The following is a 20,933-nucleotide window of genomic DNA, read 5'->3' on the forward strand; positions in this document are numbered from 1 at the left end:
GACAGGGCAGGTCTTTGCAGCGAAAACTCCCCAGCAGAGGAGCACTGAGAATGTGGAAGGGTCGCCCACCCCATCCACAGGCCCTGCACGCAGCACCCCAGAGCAGCACCCAGCCCTCCCCCAACACTCCAGTGAAGAAACATTGGCCACGGGCACTCAGCTGACAGCAAGGCATCCAATTCAGTAGGACACCTGCCGATGGAGACACTGGGAATGCCCCACACAAAGCAGCACCTGTGTCTGCTCCAACCCACCTCCAGGGCTAAGGGGACAAGGCTCTGACCCACTCCCACGCCACTCCACCCACCTCCAGTGTGGGGACAACTCAGCTTCTAAATCCATTCACTTGTAATTTGGGGGCCACCTCTCAGTGCCACCATGGAGCTATCCATGGTAGCTGGCCAGGCACTGAGAAGAGTCAGCACTCACACACTTGCACCCGAGACACCAGCCCCCTGACTGGAATGAGCCAGGGTCCAGCACAGTGTGGAGAACAGCAACCTTGACGCTCCCCATACTACCCACTTCCTGCCTGGACCTGAGCACCCCTCCTCTGCCACCAGCAATTCTGGTCACACCACCTGTCTCTTGGGCTCCCAAAATAGCCACCAAGTTCCATTGATGTTGCCCTGCCACCTCCACACAGCCAATGAAATCTCAACTGTTACAAATGACACAGAACAGCTCTCTGGACTGGCCTTCTTACACCCAACTCCTGCCCATGTACACCCTGCTCTTTCAGGAGTCGAAGGAGCAGACAGGACACCAGGCCAATCCTGGGGGCTTCAGGTTGCCTATGCACACACACCACCACTATTCTGAGATCATGAAGTATCCAGTGGGATGCATCCACCGCTTCCTCCCTCGGAACCAGGGGCCACCGCTTCCTCCCTAGGCAACATGACCATCACTTCCTCCCTAGGCACCATGACCACTTCTCCCTCCCTAGGGACCTGGGCCACCACTTCCTCCCTAGGCACCACGGACCACCACTTCCTCCCTAGGGACCTGGGCCACCACTCCCTCCCTAGGCACCATGGACCACCACTTCCCCCCTAGGGACCTGGGCCACCACTTCCTCCCTAGGCACCATGGACCACCACTTCTTCCCTAGGCACCATGGACCACCACTTCCCCCCTAGGGACCTGGACCACCACTTCCTCCCTAGGGACCTGGGCCACCACTTCCTCCCTAGGCACCATGGACCACCACTTCCTCCCTAGGCACCATGGACCACCACTTCCTCCCTAGGCACCATGGACCACCACTTCCTCCCTAGGGACCTGGGCCACCACTTCCTCCCTAGGCACCATGGGCCACCACTTCCTCCCTAGGCACCATGGACCACCACTTCCCCCCTAGGGACCTGGGCCACCACTTCCTCCCTAGGCACCATGGACCACCACTTCCTCCCTAGGCACCATGGACCACCACTTCCTCCCTAGGCACCATGGGCCACCACTTCCTCCCTAGGCACCACGGGCCACTGCCTCCTCCCTAGGGACCTGGGCCACCACTTCCTCCCTAGGCACCATGGACCACCACCTCCTCCCTAGGCACCATGGGCCACCGCTTCCTCCCTAGGGACCTGGGCCACCACTTCCTCCCTAGGCACCATGGACCACCACTTCCCCCCTAGGGACCTGGACCACCACTTCCTCCCTAGGGACCTGGGCCACCACTTCGTCCCTAGGCACCATGGACCACCACTTCCTCCCTAGGCACCATGGACCACCACTTCCTCCCTAGGCACCATGGACCACCACTTCCTCCCTAGGGACCTGGGCCACCACTTCCTCCCTAGGCACCATGGGCCACCACTTCCTCCCTAGGCACCATGGACCACCACTTCCTCCCTAGGCACCATGGACCACCACTTCCCCCCTAGGCACCATGGGCCACCACTTCTTCCCTAGGCACCATGGACCACCACTTCCTCCCTAGGCACCATGGACCACCACTTCCTCCCTAGGGACCTGGGCCACCGCTTCCTCCCTAGGCACCATGGACCACCACTTCCTCCCTAGGGACCTGGACCACCACTTCCTTCCTAGGCACCATGGACCACCACTTCCTCCCTAGGGACCTGGGCCACCGCTTCCTCCCTAGGCACCATGGACCACCACTTCCTCCCTAGGCACCATGGACTACCACTTCCTCCCTAGGGACCTGGACCACCACTTCCTCCCTAGGCACCATGGACCACCACTTCCTCCCTAGGGACCTGGGCCATCGCTTCCTCCCTAGGTGCCATGGGCCACCGCTTCCTCCCTAGGCACCATGGACCACCACTTCCTCCCTAGGGACCTGGACCACCACTTCCTCCCTAGGGACCTGGGCCACCGCTTCCTCCCTAGGCACCATGGACCACCACTTCCTCCCTAGGCACCATGGACCACCACTTCCTCCCTAGGGACCTGGACCACCACTTCCTCCCTAGGCACCATGGACCACCACTTCCTCCCTAGGGACCTGGGCCACCGCTTCCTCCCTAGGTGCCATGGGCCACCGCTTCCTCCCTAGGCACCATGGACCACCACTTCCTCCCTAGGGACCTGGACCACCACTTCCTCCCTAGGCACCATGGACCACCACTTCCTCCCTAGGGACCTGGACCACCACTTTCTCCCTAGGTGCCATGGACCACCACTTCCTCCCTAGGTGCCATGGGCCACCGCCTCCTCCTTAGGCACCAGGGGCCACCGCCTCCTCCTTAGGCACCAGGGGCCATCGCCTCCTCCTTAGGCACCAGGGGCCACCGCCTCCTCCCTGTGGACCTGGGCCACTGCTTCTGCACAAAGCACTTCAGGAAAGCAGGCATTCACAGCATAGGTCCATGGAGGACCACTGCCTGTTTGGGTGCAGAGGGTCCACAGACAGCCCATGGGAAGAGTAGAGAAGCGGTCACAGGCAGTTTTCTAAACCTGTGTCCGAACGGCAGACTCTTGCCCTGTGAGCCATGAAGGGGAAGAGCAGACCGAGCCTGGCCTCTCACAACAGTGGTGCAGTCCTCCTCTAAATCCCAGGGCCTCCAGAGGCAAGAGGCCCTAGCTCCTCCACAGGGATGCTTGCCCGGGAATGCCAAGCCCGCAGGCCAAGACGGCCCAGACAGGACTCCTTCCCTCTCTCCTCCTCTCTCCTCCGCAGGCCCCTCCCTCAGACCGCTGCACTCCTCCCCAGAGGAGCATCTGGGGGAGGGCTGACATGCCACGCGCTGCAGAGGTGAGCCGCGAGAACACAACCAAAGAGAAGGTGGCTGAGACCCTCCAGAACCGGGACCCTCCCGCCCGCGAAGGCAGAAGACCCCAGTGAGCCCAGCGCCCGCTCCACAGGAGAAGCCGTCACAAGGAAGGGGCCACAAAGCCACCACACCCGACCTCCTTCCAGCAGTCCAGGCTGGCAGCAGCCGGCTTCTCCACAGGAAGCCACTAGGCCAGAGCAGCGTGCTGCCCTCACTGTGCACAGCCAGCACACCTGTGGTGACAGAGCAGACAGACAGGCAGCTCCAGACGAAGGAGGAGCAGAGCGGGGAGCTCCAGGCCGGCGAGTGCTGCAGGAGGGCAGGAGCCAGACGGAGAGGTGAGAGGCAGGGAGGCCGCACAGCACGGTCAGCGTCAGCGGCTACTCTCGCTGTAACCCAGGTGCCTAAGATTAGCCTCGAGGGAACAGGAGCGGGGACAACCTCCGCCAGGAGCAGGGGAGACGGCTGAGGCCAAGGGGAAGTGGACAAAAGCCGGCAAGATGCAAAAGCCCAGAACCAAAGAGCGGACGCAGATCCAGCAGCAACCAGCCGGACCGAGGGACCCGCAGGTCAGCCCAAACAAGGACCGGACACGTGCCGGCCAGGCCTGTGATCCCTACTCAGGAGGCTGAGGCAGGAGAGTCACAAGATTGAGGCCAGCCTGGAGACTTAGAGAAACCCTATCTCAAAAAATAAAAAGGACTGGGGGTGTGGCTCAGTGGTAGAGCACCCCTGGGTTCAATCCTCAGGAAACAAAACAAAAAACACATACATACATAAAAACAAGGCGGAAGGTCGGGATGAGCACGGAACGGAGACGCCCTGCATGACCACATGCACTGCCAACACCTAAGGCAGTACAGGGACAGTTCAGAGGAAAACTTAAAAGCACACCAGGGAAGGGCTGGGCTGGGGCTCGGGGCAGAGCGCCCGCCTCCCACGGGTGAGGCACTGGGTTCGATCCTCAGCACCTCATAAAAATAAGTAAAGGAAATAAAAGCGTGCTGTCCAGCTACAGCTTTTTAAGTGTACCAGGCAAATACTACTGTCCAGAAGAAAGCCCACCTCCTCATCAGAGTCGATGTTGAGTCGAAAGCAGCTAGAGATAGAGAGTCACGCATCAAGCGTCCCACACCCCAGAAGGTGCCAAGATCCTACACACCTGTGCCTAATGACAGCTCAGGATGCACAGAGCAGAAGCTGAACCGCAGGAGAAAGCCAATATGCCCTCAGACTAGATTTCAACCTGCTTCTGGGATAGAAACGGACGTGCAGAACACACCTAACGGAAGGCGGCAGACCCTGCACCAGCAGCACCACACACGTGCTGAGTACCACAGAGCACACGTGAAAACTTCTCCTGCACCTCGGAGCAAAGGCCCGCTCTCTCGCTCACCCCTTCTCTGACCACAACAGAACTGAATCAGAAACGAACAGGGAAACCCAAAGTGCTTACCTACCATGTGCAAGGCCCTGGGTTTAACCCCCAGTACCACCAAAAAAAAAAAAAAAAGAAACATGGCCCATTGGTCAGACGGATCCGGAACAGAGGTCCACACGCAGGAATGACCAGTGTAAGAACTACAGGGAGACGGCACCCAGACCCTGAGACACAGAAGACCAGCCCGTCGTAGAAGGTGTCACGCCAGTGAACCTGGGAAGCTGCGAACCAACGAACTCTTAGAATGTGATCCAGAACGGAGAGGGAAACGGCATTCTGTAGCCACGAAACACAGGGGATCCACAGTTAGATTTTCCACAGATAAGGTAGATATTTTACAGGTGAATTCTCCCAGACATCTAGGAACAAACAATTCCACGTGAATCCAGCTGCGCCAGATGCAGCAGAAGGCGCCTGCTCAGCTCAGGGCCAAAAAGGAAGATGACAACCAGACAGAACAGCATGTCAGCTCTCCTTCAGGTAGAACAAAAGGAGGCATGGCCACTATGCAGAGCAGGGACAGCCAGGACAGTGGAGCAAGGGGTCTGAGGGCTGGGAAACCAAGTCTCCATCTGCAGAAGACAAGCACCTAGAAAATGCAAATCGTGCATAGGCAAGCCACGAGGTTAAGAAAGAGTCAGATCACCCCAAGTCCAGGACACACAGTCAGCCTGCGTCACCTGGTGCCCGACCAGTGAACGGTCAGCAGCCGGCGTGACCTGACCCACAGAACGTGGGCAAGACGAGCCTGCCTGTGCTTGCCTGCTGGCTCCTGCCCCTAAGAGCCATGCAGAGGTTTCCGAGGAGCACCCAGGCTCCAGAGGAGGCAGAGGCACGGAAGGACGGAGGCTGAGGGCTCCCTTCCCACCTGAGAGCTGACCGACACCCCAGAGCACACAGAACCTGAATGAGACGTGACTCCTGGCTCCGTCGCTGAGATTTGGGAGTTCAGCTGCCATTTGTGGCTTGTGTTCCTTACCTCGGGTAGGTCACTTATCCTAAGCCTTGGCTGTCATCTGCAGGATGAAGATAACAGTACACACACACACACACACACACACACACACACACACACACACAAAATCAACTAACCATGGGCGTGGTGGCACATGCCTGTGACCCCAGGGGCAGGAGGCTGAGCAGGAGGATCCAAGTTCAAAGCCAGCCTCAGCAACTTATTGAGGCCCTATGCAACTGAGGGAGACCCTGTCTCAAAATAAAATATGAAAAGGGCTGGGGACGTGGTTCAGTGGTTAAGCTCCCCTGGGTTAAAAAAAAAATCAACTGAAGGCCAGCCATGGAGAGAAGCTGGCTCAAAGAAACAAACAACAAAGAGTTTAAATGGTGGCTTTGGGCCCAGGCAGCCCACATAAGCTGGGGGCTGGGGATGTGGCTCAGTGGTGAAGCCCTTGCCCAGCATGCACACATCCCTGAGTCCCAACCCCAGGACTGCAAAAGCAATCAATCAGCTGACTTTCTACACTTCAGCAGTGAGCATGATGAAAAGCTTGATTTTACTAACATGTAAAATGCGAATGTACAGGCGTAGGTCTAACTCAGGATTCTCATGGCCATGGCAGGATCTACGCAGCTCTCAAGAGCCCTGAGGATGGGCACTCTCAGGACAGCAGGGCCATGCCCTCCACCTGCCCTGAGGTCAAGGACCCCACCACAGAACACGGGCAGCTATGTGCAACTCAGTCACTAAAAAGTCACTTGGGCACTTAAAACCCTGCCTCCGGCCATAGTCCCATGAGGCCAAGATGAGTAACACAATCAAACACAAAAGCCAAAGTCATAAAAAGCTTCTAAAAGAAACAGAAAAGCAGTCTTCATGACCTTGAGATTGCTTAGGCAAGACACGGAAACCACTAACTGCAACACTGGACTTTACCAAACCTGCTCATCCACAAAGACCGCACCCCGGTGTGGCTGGCGTGAGCCTGTGGCCCCACTACTGCAGAGGCTGCAGTGGGAGGCCCCTTGAGTCCAGCCTGACACCAGCCTGGGCAGCCCAGTGAGACCCTGTCTCTAAACAAAACCCACAAGGAGGAAGTAAGGGGCAAACCAAGGCCAGGGTAGAGCACAAGTGGTCCAGGCAGCCAACACCACGAGAACCCTCCACCCAAACAGAGGCAAGGTCTCTCCGGCCTCACAAGGAAGAGTCCACAGCCAGGAAGCAGCGCTCAGCCCAGCTCAGCCTGGCTCAGCCCGGCTCGGCCCGCAGCCGCTGACAAGCACCTCACAGCCACCAGAATGGGGGAAATGGGAACACGCAAGTCAGACTGCTGGCAGGAGTGGGAGATGGTCCCCATCTCAGAACTGTGGCTTTCCTAGGGTCAGTCACACCCACCTGCGGCCAGTTGTCACCAAGAAGTAAGAACAGCCATCCACAAAAAACCACAGAGCAATAGCACAGCCAACTGGGAAGAGCCCAGGGCCCACCAACAGGTGCAGCCAGCCCAGGCGGGGTCCCTCTCGCAAGTGAGCTCGGTGACACAGGGACAGGAGGGGCCAGGGCAGCATCGGCCTGCCGCACACGCCTCCTGGACAGCTGGCACTGCTCCTGGGGGCGGGAGGCACAAGGGCTGACCAGGGAGGCACAGGCCCTCCAGCACATACCTTCTCGTGCCCCACAAGCACACCTACCGCTCCCGGCACACGTGAATGCACCTGCAGCACCTTCCCTCAGCGAGCCAGGGAAGCAGGCAGGATCTGCAGAAGCTCACGCATGCTGAAGAAGGCGCATCCCAGGAGCATGAAGTCCAGAGATTGATCAGTGACCTCGACGGGAAAGGGAAGCGAGTGGGCAGTGAAGTGCAAGGGCCCAAGACGGGGAGACGGCTGGAGGCGGGTGGGGACGCGAACCGCACGGGCCACCGGGCACTCGGGGGACCCCAGCAGGGGCAGGGAGGCTCCGAGAGGCAGGCGCCCACTGCCCGCATGCCACAGCACACCCCCGGAGGAGGCACGACGGCAATGCAGTCGCCTGGACAAACACCTGGACACCGGGCCCTCCCTCCCATCACAGCCTCTAGGTCCCTGGCACAAAGATCCCTGGGGACAAAGACTTCCCCTGCTACCTCTGGGAAGGAAGGAGACCTGAAACAACAGCAGCACAAGCCAACACAGGACGCGGCCCCGCCGGCCCCAGAGGCACACCTGCGGCAGGCAGGAAGACCCTGAAATGAGCAGGAATCCCACTGACAAGGACACAAAATGGCCTAGATTCATAATCAAAGAAATTAAAATTAAAATCGAAAGATGGTCGCGTAGCACCGTGGCACACGCCTGTAATCCCAGCAACATGGGAGGTTGAGGCAGGAGGATCACACATTCGAGGCCAGCCTCAGGAACTTAGCAAGACCCTATCTCAAAATAAAATAAAAATAAAAATAAAAAAAAAAAGGACTGAGATATTCAGCAATAAAGCACCCTGGGTTCATTTCCAGTACTGCAATAAAACAAAACAAAAGCCAGATGTGTGTTGGCAAGACTGCAGAGCCATGGGGAGTCTCACCCACTGCTGGGGGTGGAGCTGACAGCTCTGGGGAGCCCTGGGCAGGACCTCTTGGCATGCACATGCCCCACACCTCTAAAGCCTACCACCGAGAGACCCACACTGGAGCAGGTCTGCAGGAAGAGAACCATGCAGGACACAGGCTCAAGAACATCCACAGCAGCAGGGACATAATCAACCCCAAACTGAAAACAAGCCAAAGGTAAAGGGAGGGAAGCAAAATCAGGGCGTCATTCTGGTGAATACTATGCAGCAATGAACACATCCACAATCACCAGCACAGGTGCAGCTCAGAAAGCCAAAGACTGGGTCAAAGCCAGAAGTGAGAAGGACCGGCAGAAAGTGCCCAGAAGCTATCCAGGATGTGTGCACAGGGGTGCAAGCACAACCCACTGGACAGTGCACAAGTCAGGAGTGTGCACCATCTGCTGTGCCCACCCAGCCCCCTCAGCTGCACACTGCAGAGGCAGCCCAGTACCAGGCTGCCCGCACCAGCCATCCCCACTCTGCCCAGCTACCCCGTGCCCATCCTACTCAGCATCCTCTGCCCTGACTCCACAGCTTCCCCTCTCAAGGGCAGCTTTCTAAGCCAGGCGCAGTGGCACACACCTGTAATCCCAGTGGTTGAGGAGGGTGAAGCAGGAGGACCACAAGTTCAAAGCCAGCCTCAGCAAAAGTGAGATGCTAAGCAACTCGGTGAGACCCTGTCTCTAAATAAAATACAAAATAGGGCTGGGGATGTGGCTCAGTGTCAAGTGCCGTACCCTGAGTTCAATCCCCTGTAACCAGGAAGAAAAAAAAAAAAAAAAACCCACAACGTTCTAGACCTCAAGAACAGAGCCCAGCTCCCCAGTGGTCCCTACACCACACACTTGCTTCAGTACTAGCAGGCATGGTGGTGTGCACCTGTAGTCCCAGCTACTCAGAAGGCCGAGGCAGGATGGCTTGAGCTCAGGAGTTCAACAACAGCCTGAGCAACAGAGCAAGACCACAGCTCAAAAACTAGGCAGGCAGGGGCTAGGGGTATAGCTCAGTGGTAGAACACTTTCCCCAAATGTTCAAGGCCTGGATCCAGTCCCCAGCACCACGAAATGCACACATACATTTCTGCACACATACTTTGCTCCTCTTTTGGGGAGCCTGGGAGGCTACTGAAGAGGCACAGCAAATCTGTGCCCTGCCTGTGATGCACTCGGGGTGCTCAGCAGAGTGGGGAATGGCTCAGGGAGAGCCAACAACCAGCACAGCAGGCCCATGGGCTGGGGGTGACAGCAATGAGGCAGTCGGGGGAGTGGGGGGATGAGAAGGTTCAGCATGGCCCCTGGGTGTGGAGCTTGATGCCAGGGCAAGGTGGCCCCAGAGTCACTGCAGAGTGTAGTCTGAGGCCAATGCTGATCTTCAGGTCTCCCATGGAAACCAAGCCCTCCAGGAGCCTCACCAGGTGCAGAAATCCTGCTAAGCATCTTTCCACAGGGGAACAAAGTCCCGAGGCCATAACACCAAGAGGCAAACTGTGCCCTCTGCATCCTCAACACGGGGTTCAGAAAGACCTGTTGAAGGAGCCAAAGCAGAGTGCAGCAGGCCTGCCTGAAGCCCACCTGCAGAACACAGCTCCACAGAAGCAAGCCCTATTGGCTTCTGGGGTCTCCTCCACGGCACACTGGCCATATCCCATGCCCAATGGCACTCCTGAGGTGCCCGCTGAGAGGTTCACTCACCCTCACCTGTCCCGAGGAGAAGCCTCACCCCACACTCAGACTAGGGACTGCCCTTGGGGAAAGCTCTGTGCCCCCTCAGCCTGGGAGCTCCCTGAGCAAACCACGTAGAAGTCACAAAAGTTTCAAGCTGTGCGGGAGAAAACAGGGAGCGGGTGGTTGCAAGTCCACGGAAGTGTGGCTGGCCCCAGCACTGGCCCCTGGGTAAACCTTGTCCAGTCCTCACCACAGGCCGAGTGGGCGGTCGCCTACCGTGAGGAGGGCAGCAAGCCTTTTGCAATGGCAAAATTAACAACTCCAGGCAAAGAGCAGTATTGATTCAGGAGATGTCTCTGCAAGACCAGGCACACGGCCACACAGGTAGGAAGAGGGCGGACTGCCCGTCCGCCCGCCCCGCCCCACGAAGCTGGAGACCCTCCGCACAGGGGCTACGTCGTGGTCCCAAGTTGGCGCGGCCTCGGGACACTGCGCCTGACGGTCCCTCCCAGGCCGCTGAGGTTTGACAGTGCCGCGGGACGCGACGGGAAATCTGAGGTGCCCGGAGGGGCGGGCGAGCACCCCAAGTCCACTCCACCGGCCCGCACCAGGAGGCAGGTGTCAAGGCGCAGCAAGCTGGGCGCGAGCCAGGCGAGCAGCGGGGCCGGGCAGCGCCGCCCGGGCAGCGGCCCCACAACCCGCCCGGCGCCCGCTGGGGGCGCGGGGTCCCGGCCGGGCTGCAGGCCCCGGCGCGGGCAGGTGCGCGCGGACAAAGCGCGGCGCGCGCGGGCGGCGTACCTGGGCACGCAGCTGGGGCTGGAGCCGTCCACCTCCCAGGTGGCGAACAGGTTCATGGGCACCGGCGTGTTGAGCGCGCCGGGCGCGCCGGGGAGGCCGAGGCGGCCCCGCTCGGCCATGGCGCCGGCCCCGCCGTCCCTCGGCGGCCTGGGGCTGCGCCGGCCGCGGGCGCGCGGCAGCGGGCGGGCCGGGCGCGCGGAGGGCGGCGGCGCGGTCACATGGCTGCCGGCGGGGCCGGCGGGCAGCGGCAGGCCCGCGGGCGGCGTCCAGGCTGCGGCCGCGCCCGCCCCGCCGCGCGCCTCCGCCGATTGGCCAAGCCGGCCGGGCTCGCGCCCCGCGCCCAATCGCCGCCCGCCGGAAGTGAGGTGCCGCGCGCGCCCGCCGCCCGCCGCGGGAGCGCGCGCCTGTGCACAAGCCCCGCCCGGCGCGCGCCCGCTCCGCTCCCTGGCACGCTGGGGACCCGGGTGGCGGAGTCCGCGGGGTCCGCGCGCTGTCCTGCTGGGCTGCCGCGCTGCGGCGTCCCGCAGGACGCTCATTGTCCCCGGCCGGACCCCGTGCCCGCAGCACCGGGCCTCGGCGCAGCCCCACCACTGCGCACCCCAGTGCCCCGCTAGTTGCCTCCGGAGTGCTGCCGCCACGCGTGTCCCCGCACAGAGCTCCAGAGCGCTGGGTCCCCTTCATGATCTGAAGACGCCACCCACCCGCCTGTGTCCCTTGTGCGCCCCGCACTGTGCTGTGGTCGCAGGGCTGTGGCAGGGCCCAGGCGTGGATGGCGGTTGCTGCCAGCCCACTCGCGACACCCGGGCGGGCTCGGCACGGACTGTCCTCCCAGGTCCCCTCTGCAGCGTTCTGCCCCTGTCCAGCCTCCTCGCATTCAGCAGTGCTGTTCTGGTTGGATCATGAGAGCAAGTCTCTATGCGAGGGCAGAGCCCCTTCTGACTGGAGATGTCAGTGCCATTAGAAGGCAACCTCCAGAGCTGCCCACCCAGGCCCAGCAGGCTAGGGACCATGGACATGGCCTGTGGACAGGACACCTAGGTTCAGGGGCATCCCTTCCCCTTCTGGGGTCCTTTTGGTGGTGTCTGTGGTCAAAGTCAACAGACAGGAAAAGCTCTTCCCTCCTGTCTTGTTTCTTTGTATCCACAGCTTCTCCTGCTCCTGTGGCTGGGCTGTGTTGCTGGCTACCGTCGTTTTATTGAAACAATCCGGCCGGGCCCAAGCCAATCGGCTTTGAACCAGCTGTCTTTCCCTGTCCTTGGGGTTTACCACAGCAGTCCTACTGTTAGCATTTTCTCCAGCAAAAGCTGGTGCTGCTGGCTCCCTCTGCAACTCCAGGATCTGAGCTGCAAACAGCTGCGAGAGCTTGAAGCCAGGGTCCCACTTTGGAAAGAACAAGGGACCTGTGTTTCCCACATGTTCCCGGCTCCTTCAGGGTGGTACAGCTGAAAGCCACGAGGGTCTGTCTGTCTGTGGCCAGCTGACGGGGGTATTGTCTTACACTGCAGCCCTCTGGGGCCAGCAGAGCGCCTGTGGGACTCGTACCTAAGAGGTTGGGGGGCTGTGTTCAGAGAGGCTCAGTGGCCCCAGTGAGGACAGGCTGCCTTTGATGTGAGGGCAGAGGACAGGCATCCACTGACTTCAGCACTTGGCATGCAGTGTGGGGACGGGATGAGGGTGCAATTGCAAGCACATGAATGGGCCGCCTGACGCGTTGTGTCTGTGTGAGCCAGGCAAGCAGTACAGCCAGGGTCAAGGGAGGAAATGTGGGGTGACTAAGCCGTGCACATCAGGGCTTGCCACCGTTGAGCTGTGCCCCTCCCCTGTGCCAGGCAGGGTTGGGAGTCCTCAGTGCCCATCCCCATTTTACAGAGGAGGAAACTGAGGCACTTGAGGTTCTGCAACAACCAAGGGAAGGAGGCAGGGCTAGCATTGCCCAAGTAATTGCTATGGTGGAAATGTTTAAATTCTTCTCCAGGGCAGGGAGGCAGCCCAGAAAGCCCATGCATGCACCACTGAGTCTGTAGATGTTGAGGCAGGCCGTAGGGACACCCAACCCCCGTGGGTTTCCAAGTGGGCAGTAGTACATGGAACCAGAGTAACTGACATAACTGTTGTTGGCACTGTCATCTTGTGCACTCGAATATGAGGCTGTGTTCAGACTCCTGTGCACAGTGAGTTCAAGATGAGTGTTGTGGAAGGCAGAGGCACCCCTCTGTGAGCCAGCCATATGTGACCCAATGCTCAGGAGGAGACTCTGTTCAACTGGGGCAGCTGGGCATGGTGGAAGATGAGACCCAAGGAGAGGGTCCTTCATGGCCTTTGGCTCTAAGAGAACAGCCTGAGGACCCCTGCTGAGGACCTACAGTCTGCCCACCAGTGCTATAACACTGAGCAACAACCCAGCCCATTTTCAAAGTTCTGTGGTTTTGTTTTTGTTTTTGTTTTTTAATTTTTGAGGCAGGGCCATGCTAACTTGCCCAGGTTGGCCTTGAATTTGCAGTCCTCCTCCTGCCTTTGCTCCCAAGTAGCTGAGATTACAGGCAAATGCCACTAGTGAATCATTTGTTTGCTTTTTGGTACTGGGGATTGAACCCAAGGGTGCTTTACCACTGAGCTACATCCCCAATTCATTTTTTTTGGGGGGGGGACAGAGTCTCACTAAGTTGCTGCCCAGGTTGTGCCACTGTGTCCTGATGTTCTTAGTGTAAGGTTCCAAGTGGACACGGGATTGCATCAGGGATAAGGAGAAGAAAGTCCCAACCCTGGGCGATGGGACTAGGCAGAGGCACCAGCTCCTCCCCTGCAGTCCCACCCTCAGCCTGCACACCAGGACTCAGGTGTTTCTAACTGGGTGCTGCGGCCTGTGGGCTCCTTGGAAACTCATTCATCATCAGTCTAAGACAAGATGACACAAACTCATCATGCATGCAGCACGGGGCAGGTGTGGTCCCTGTCGAAAGGGACTTCCTTTGGGGCACAGGGACCTCGGGAACCTCAATGTACCTCTGAGAGTGGCAGGAGCACACAGGCCAGGGCACACATAGTAAGAGGACTCTTGCTGGCCCCGGGGCTTCTGCTGCCCTCCTATGGGAAGGCCCTTGCACTTCTCCACTGTTTCTTTTGGAGCAGCTGTGTAACTCTTGGACGGGACTTCTATGGTGTCCTGTCCCGTGGGTGGAGCCCATGGCAAGACTAGCCACCATCACTGAGGCAAGAATGGAAGCTCCTCACACTGAGGGCACGGAAGTCACGCAGAGTGGCTAGAGACGCACTCCTCTCTCAGGAAAAGGAATGTTGTGACCAGAAATTCGGGCGTCCTCCTGGGGTAGAACAGGTGCATAGGGACAGGCCACAGGCGGGAAGGCTGAGACCCAGAACCATGGCGTTGCAGGCCACGGCCTGTGAGAGAGGACCAGGAATGTGGCATTCGGGACAAGAACTGCTTGTGGTTGGAAGACTGCCTTTGGGCAGGAAGTTCCTGCCTTTGGGAGGCTGGAACTTCACAGACACTTGCCATGTGGTCTGCAGCCTGATTTCACACCTGTCGGCCCCACCCAAACAGAGCCTGAGCTTCACAGTGGACAGCTTCCCCATGGATGCCCCTCTGAGAGGCGAGCACAGCGCAGGCCCTAGAGCATGGATGCTAACTGCCACAGAAGCCAGGGGCTTATAGGCGCTGCCCCTTGAAAACAACCCAGACAATCTTGCAGACGTATTGTGTTAAAGGAACAAACTTTTGTCAAGCCAATTTCAAGCCCTGGGGATGCAGGAAAGAAAAGCCAGACACAGTGCTTGCCCTCACAGAGCAGACTTCCTCCTGAGAGACGGACAGGCACCTAAGGGGCACGCAGGGTGCTGGCGGACGGTGTGCTCCGGGGGGTGGGGAAGGGTGGGGCCAGGAGGAAAACACCTACCCTTGTCCAGCGGCCCCTGGGCCAAGACACCAATCCAGAGAGCCCAGGTCAGGAGGACAGACCCTCCCGGGTGGGGAGACTGCGCAGGATGTCTGTAGAGATCAGGTGCTCGCAGAGGGCGAACAAAAGAGTGAGGCCTGAAGGGTGAAGCAAGTACTTTTGTTTTTCTTTTGAAATCTGGATTAAGGAATACGTACTCTGTTTGTCTCCATCTACATGTGAACATTCTGCCAAATCTTTAAACTTTTTCTGGAGTGTAGTTGAAATGGTCCTTTGGTATCCCATAATATGAAAGCCATTGTACTTTTTTTTTGTGGTACTGGGGATTGAACCCAGGGCTTTGTGCTTGCAAGGCAAGCACTCTACCGACTGAGCTATCTCCCCAGCCTGGTACCCCATAATATGGATGCACTGTAACGGGCTTACCCTTCGAACATTTAGACCAACATCAGGCATGTGGTAAAACAACAGGGCATTCCCTCAAAATGGTCAGCCAAACCTTAAGACACTGTGAGAATGAAGGGATGCAGGTCATCTTACCTTTGTCAATAGAACCTGGTAGTAACCAGGAAGACGCAAGGGAGACCTGGGAACGTGCTGAGCAGTTAGAGTGCTCTCCATCACAGGCAGGGGGAGGGGTCCCTCCCCAACCACACACAGGTCAGCAAGATGCCTCGCCTGGCAGGCATGAGTCTGTGCTTCCATGACCAAGTGCCACAGCAAGGGCTGACACACAACAGGAACGTGTGTTCCAGTTCTGGAGGCAGCAAGTCCAAGACCATGGTTTTATTATTATCTTGGTGCCAGGGATGGAACCCAGGGCCTCATGCATGCTAGGCGAGCACTCTACCACTGAGCCACACCCCAGTCCTGGAAGTTCAAGGTCAAAGTTCTATCAGATTAAGTGTCCAGGCTCTAATTCCAATAATGAGGGGCTCCCAAACACTCCACTTCCTAACACCACCTCCAGGGACAGGGTCTCAATATGAATTGGGAAGACATGTTCAGTCCACAGCATCCAACATAGTGGGTAGGCTCAACATCCTTTCTCTCATCTTCCCTGGACACAGAGCTCCCAGTTGGGGGTGGGGCATGTCCCCCCGAGAAGGGAGACCAACTTCAGTACCTTTCACCAGCATCTGCAGGGACCTGTGATAGATCACGTAGCAAATTCAAACGCATGGCCAGCCACACTGTGTTCTCTGAGGGGACACTGAGGAAGTGCCCAGCACTCCCAGAACCTTACAAGGTTCAACCAGACAATGTGGGGACTCCAGAGCCATGCTAAAACTCATCTGGGAGAGCCCGAGTCTTCTTGCCCCACCGGCACTGCCGCTTCTGCCCCCATGCCAGGTCAGAGGCACAGCTGGGCTGGTGTCTGGGTGCAGTATCACCATCAGCACTGCCAGCGTGCTTTGAAGGAGGGGGCATTATCCTGACAGGTGTTTAAGTGTCTCACAGGACAACTGAAGCCACGAGGAGTCTTTTCAGGTATCTGAAAAGAGATCCTCAGCCCTGAACAGTGTGGAGGTGTGGGCAGAGGGAGGCCATGAGTCTCTGGGGAGGCACCACCTCTTCTAAAGACTGCATTGCATGGAACACCAGACGAGACCCAGATGTGTGACTAGTAAAGATGAAAGGTGCTGAGCAGGAGGAGGCTGCCACTGGCCGTGTGGGGGAAGAGCCAGCACAAGTCGGCCACTCGACAACGTCAAACGTCTCTGCAGTGAGGCCACCACTGGCAAAGTTGAAAGGCAAGGGGGGGACATCTCTCCCACCTGCGTCACCAGCCAGGATTGCTCCCACTGATGCATCAGGGCCCCTACAGACAGACAGGGAAGACCTGCACTCAGAGACAGGCAAAACACGGCCAACCTGACGGGAGTCACGGGTGAAGTCCCACGTGGAGACGCTCATTTCACCTGCCAGATTCCCAGGTGGAACGCAGAGCCGTGTTGGTGCACTGCGGGAGGCAACCCAGGGCTTCTCAGGGACATGCGGGTGACTCCTACAGTCACCCTCAGACCACCCCTGCTCCTCAGAGTGAAAACTTAGAATCAACTCCAGGGACATGGAGTGGGACACAGTTAAGTCAGCCATGATGGAACCTGATAGAACATTCTACAGCTGTCAGACACTATTAGTGTAACAGGCTGTGGTTGTGCATGCCTGTCAACCCAGCTGCTGGGAAGGCTGTGGTAGGAAGAGCTCAAGTTCAAGGCCAGCCTGGGTAACTTAGCAAGACCCTGTTTCAAAATAAAATATTAAGGACTGAGGATGCAGCTCAGTAGGGCACTTGCCTAGCATGTGCAAGGTCCTGGGGTCAATCCTCAGTATGTCCCCCAAGACACGAAGTTAAAACCTTGCCAAAAATTGCAGGCATAACATGATCCTATTTGTTGATAACAGTATGGGTGTGTAAATGCATGAATGTATAAAATAATGTTTACATGTAAGTGATTATGCAGGTCAAATATCTATTTTCAGAAAGTATCCAGAGCACAGGCATTAACCCAAAACGATAAAAAAAATTCTCTGTGTGGTAAGAATTTAGTTGTTTCATTTTTCTTCTTTGCTTATCTGTCTTTCATGTTTTCCTCTATAATGAAATGTACTAATTGTGCAGAGAAAATAATGCGTGCTCTGTGGTCACACATCAGGACTGACTGAATGCCAGGCGCCCTCTGGCTGGGCCTTTGCCCAGCCCTGGAGACAGGAGATGAACAAAAGCAGGCCTCCAGCCCTCCCTCTGCAACCGAGGACCAGCTCTGCAGAATCCCTGTTTCACTAGGTGAAATTCTTAATAGCAAGGGGAATCATACACATCCGGAAAGCCATTAAAAAGCGCCAGTGTGAAACACTCGAGTAGTGGCAGAGGAGTCACCAAGGAATGAATGAGGCCGTTTTCTCTGTTGCCATGACGATGGGGAAATAAGATCAACATTTCGCCTGTCTCCTTAGAACTGACTGATGCCAACAGGGCCTGCTACCATCTTGTTTCCTAGTGAGTATTTTGTTTGGTGCCCACCCCTGTGTCCCTCTCTAAGCAGGCGAGGCTCAGGTCTGGCTCCCTTGCCCCGCACCTTGGGGGGAACCTGGAGCAGACCTCACAGTGGCTTGGCAGTGGTCATTGGCACCCTGCCACAGGAATACAGGAGCAGGTGTCACTTCAAATGGCAAAGCTTGGGGGGAGGAATGTCTGATGAGAAGGAAGTGACAACAGCAGGCAGGTCACGTCCACACCTTGGGATGCGAATTAGCCAGCAAAGGGAATGCTCATGCAGCGCTGAAAACGAGGAAAACCATGGGGGTGTGGGGGTCACCACGTGGAAAGCTCACCATGCCAAGCACTCCGGGCTCAGAGCAGTGTCAGAAGGAGGACCGATAAGCAGTCCTGCTAGCCTGTCCACAGTGGTCATCATGGGCCCTGAGAATAAGAGGGGACTTTGTGTTCAGACTCTAACGCTTATCTGTATCTCCCACAGTGGAAATAATGTCACAGTAACTGAGAACATAAGTTAAATATCAGAAAGTTCCAGGGTCCTGATACTGTGCAGAAACCAACCCATGACATTCATGGATAATTCACAAGTCACAATACCACTGACGAAATGTATAAGTCGATTTTCAACCTCATTGCCACTAGAGTAAACGTAGGAATAATTTCTGTTTTTTCTTAGGGTTTCTTTTTTATATAAACAATTAGCAAAAATGATTCTGGCAATCTGAAAGCAACATTATTTCTTAAATCAAAGACCATTTCTTAGTCCATAACTGCTATTGTAACAAAAACCTTAGCCTGGTTCCATTTATAAACTATGGAATTTTTTTCTTACAGTTCTGGAGGCCAGGAAGTCCACAATCAAGATGCCCCAGATTCAGGGTTTCCGAAGACTGCTCTCTGCTTCATAAATGGCACCTCTCGCTGTGTCCTCCTGGTGGAGAGGCAAGGCAGCTCCCTTCAGCCTCCTTCACAAGGGCACTAACCCATTTACAAGGACAAAGCCATCACTTCCCCAAAGGCCTCATCTCCTAATACTAGCACATCAGGAATTAGGTTCCAACGTGGATACCGGAAGTCCCTGACCTTAGACCACAACAGACCAGATGGAGTGGGGTCTTATTGCAAGTCTCATCCTGGAGCAAGCAAAGATAAGTGGGAGGGAGTCAGGTTTTTGAGGACATTCTTTAAAAGAACATTTTTGTGAGGGAGAGAAGTATGGAGTGCCTCCTGGCCACAGAGAGAAAAGCTGCAGGAAGGACCAACCCTCCCTTGTCCTTATCCTGTAGTAGAGAGGAAGGATGGGGATGAGGAGGCAGATATGGCACAACTTGGTGACCACATGGCTGGGGAAGAGGAGGAGAAAGGAGTAAAAACAAGCTCAGTCCAGGTGCAGTGGCACACGCCTATAATTCTGAGGGAGTCTGAGGCAAGAGGATCACAAATTCCAAGCCAGCCTGGACGACTTAGCAAGGCCTTGCTCAAAATGAAAAATAGAGGGCTGGGGAAGTAGCTCAGTGGTACAGCACTGCTGGGTTCAATCGCCAGCACCAAACACCAATGATAACAAAAGCCCTGCTCGGGTTTGGAAAAGAGCCCCTCAAGGGAAAGAGGGACACCATTGCCAAGGAACACTGACTTCTGACTCCCAGGTAGACATTTCCCAGATACCGGAAACCAAGGGCCACCCATGCACATTTGCTAAGGGGCAACTTTCACTGTAGTGGAAGGACGTGAACTGGAGGGACAGCTGTCAGGGGAGAGCTTCCGGACTGTGATGGAAGGAGCTCTCTCTGGGAGAGCCTCAGGGAGGGCTCAGGTGCTCTTGAGCAGGGAAAAAGCTTTCCCCAGCCACAGGTCACCAATGTGGACATCTGACCCTGTTGATGGGGAAGATGTCCATGTGTGTACCCAATATGAAATTTTGTAATAGGCTGAAAGTTTGCAAATAGGTTCAGCTACTCTACTGACTCTGGGTTGAGTATTGAAATACGGTGTGCTTTTGTCAAGCTCTTCCAGCAGTCTTGGAAGATGTGAGCATTTCACTATGTTATGGGCTAAGTTGGTTCTCCCCAAAACTCATGTTGAAATCCCAACACCCAGAACCTCAGAGTGTGCCTGCCTTTGGAGATAGGGCCCTTAGGTGATTAAGCTAGGCATGGTGGCGCACACCTGCAATCCCAGCAACTCAGGAAGCTGAGGCAGGTGACTTAGTGAGAGCCTAAGCAACTTAGCAAGACCGTCTCAAAATAAAAAATAAGGCCAGGAACAGCGGCGCACACCTGTAATCCCAGTGGTTCAAGAGGCTGAGGCAGGAGGGTCATGAGTTCAAAGCCAGACTCAGCAATTTAGTGAGGTCCCAGTCAACTCAGTGAGACCCCATCTCTAAATAGAATATGAAAAAGGTCTGGGGATGTGGCTCAGAGGTAAAGCACTCTGGGTTCAATCCCTGGTACCAAAATAGATGGTTAAGGTAAAACAAGGCCACTAGGGTGGGTCCTAAAACAATATGATGAGTGTCCTTATGAGAAGTTGGGATCAGGACTCAGACACACACAGAGGGAGGACCCTGTGAAGACACAGAGAGAAGGTGGCTGTCTATAAACCAAGGAGAGAGGCCTCAGGGGTGACCAGCCTGCCCACACCTTGATCCCAGACTTCCAGCCTCCAGATCGTGAGAGAGTAAAGTTCTGCTCAAGCCACCCTGTTGCGATGCTTTGTTATGGCAGACTCAGTGAAGGAGTACAGGCTGTGTGCACATTTTTTTTCCCCAAGACTGCATTTTGATTCATTGTATACAATGAGGTCCATCTTTTCATTTCTATGGTTGTGCACGGTGTAGATTTGTACCATTCGTGTAATCATCATACATGAACATAGGGTAATGATGTCTGTCTCATTGCATGCACGTTTTTTATTTTTAAATATATATATATATATATATTTTTTTTTTTTTTTTTTTTTTTTGCAGTGCTGGGGATTGAACCCAGGGCCTTGTGCTTGCAAGGCAAGCACTCTACCCACTGAGCTATATCTCCAGCCCCTGCGTGCACGTTCTTTAAGAGCAAATCAGTGCTGAGCTCTAGCTGAGGCAGCGCAGGCAGACATTTTTCCAGGGCGATGGCCTGAGGGCTGTGCCTGACGTGGACAGCAATCAGAGGCTGATGGTCGATAGAGGTTGGAGAGAGGAGTGGACCAAAGCGATGGGGCGAGATGCTCCTTGGAGAATCTGTGGGGGTGCAGAGGCCTTGCAGCCCCTCGCTTCCACTTTGCTGTATGCAGAGTGTCAGGAGGACTTCCTGCAGGCATGCGAGGCCCCAGTTCCA

General features: G+C 56.3%; 1 protein-coding gene and 1 long non-coding RNA gene across 15 annotated transcripts in view; one reads left to right on the top strand and one right to left on the bottom strand.

Annotated features, from left to right (window-relative positions):
• Positions 1-10,925, bottom strand: part of PACS2 (phosphofurin acidic cluster sorting protein 2) — a 63,579-nt gene extending 52,654 nt beyond the window's left edge. For 3 of the 14 annotated variants that reach the window (XM_079127433.1, XM_079127441.1, XM_079127430.1), the window contains exon 1: positions 10,693-10,916. In XM_079127433.1, the coding sequence (XP_078983559.1) occupies positions 10,693-10,811 (119 nt within the window). In that variant the 5' untranslated portion in view covers positions 10,812-10,916. Of the gene's footprint in view, positions 1-10,692 lie in introns of all 14 variants that reach the window. The other 11 variants (XM_079127436.1, XM_079127442.1, XM_079127438.1 and 8 more) reach the window with 8 other exon arrangements.
• On the top strand, positions 9,085-19,919 carry LOC306654156. The gene is made up of 3 exons (XR_013761890.1): positions 9,085-10,278; positions 17,233-17,610; positions 18,445-19,919. It is a non-coding gene; the product is annotated as an uncharacterized lncRNA (long non-coding RNA).
• Positions 19,920-20,933: the final 1,014 nt, after the last annotated feature.

Source organism: Sciurus vulgaris (assembly GCF_902686455.1).
Source record: "Sciurus vulgaris genome assembly, chromosome: 2".
NCBI lineage: Eukaryota > Metazoa > Chordata > Mammalia > Rodentia > Sciuridae > Sciurus > Sciurus vulgaris.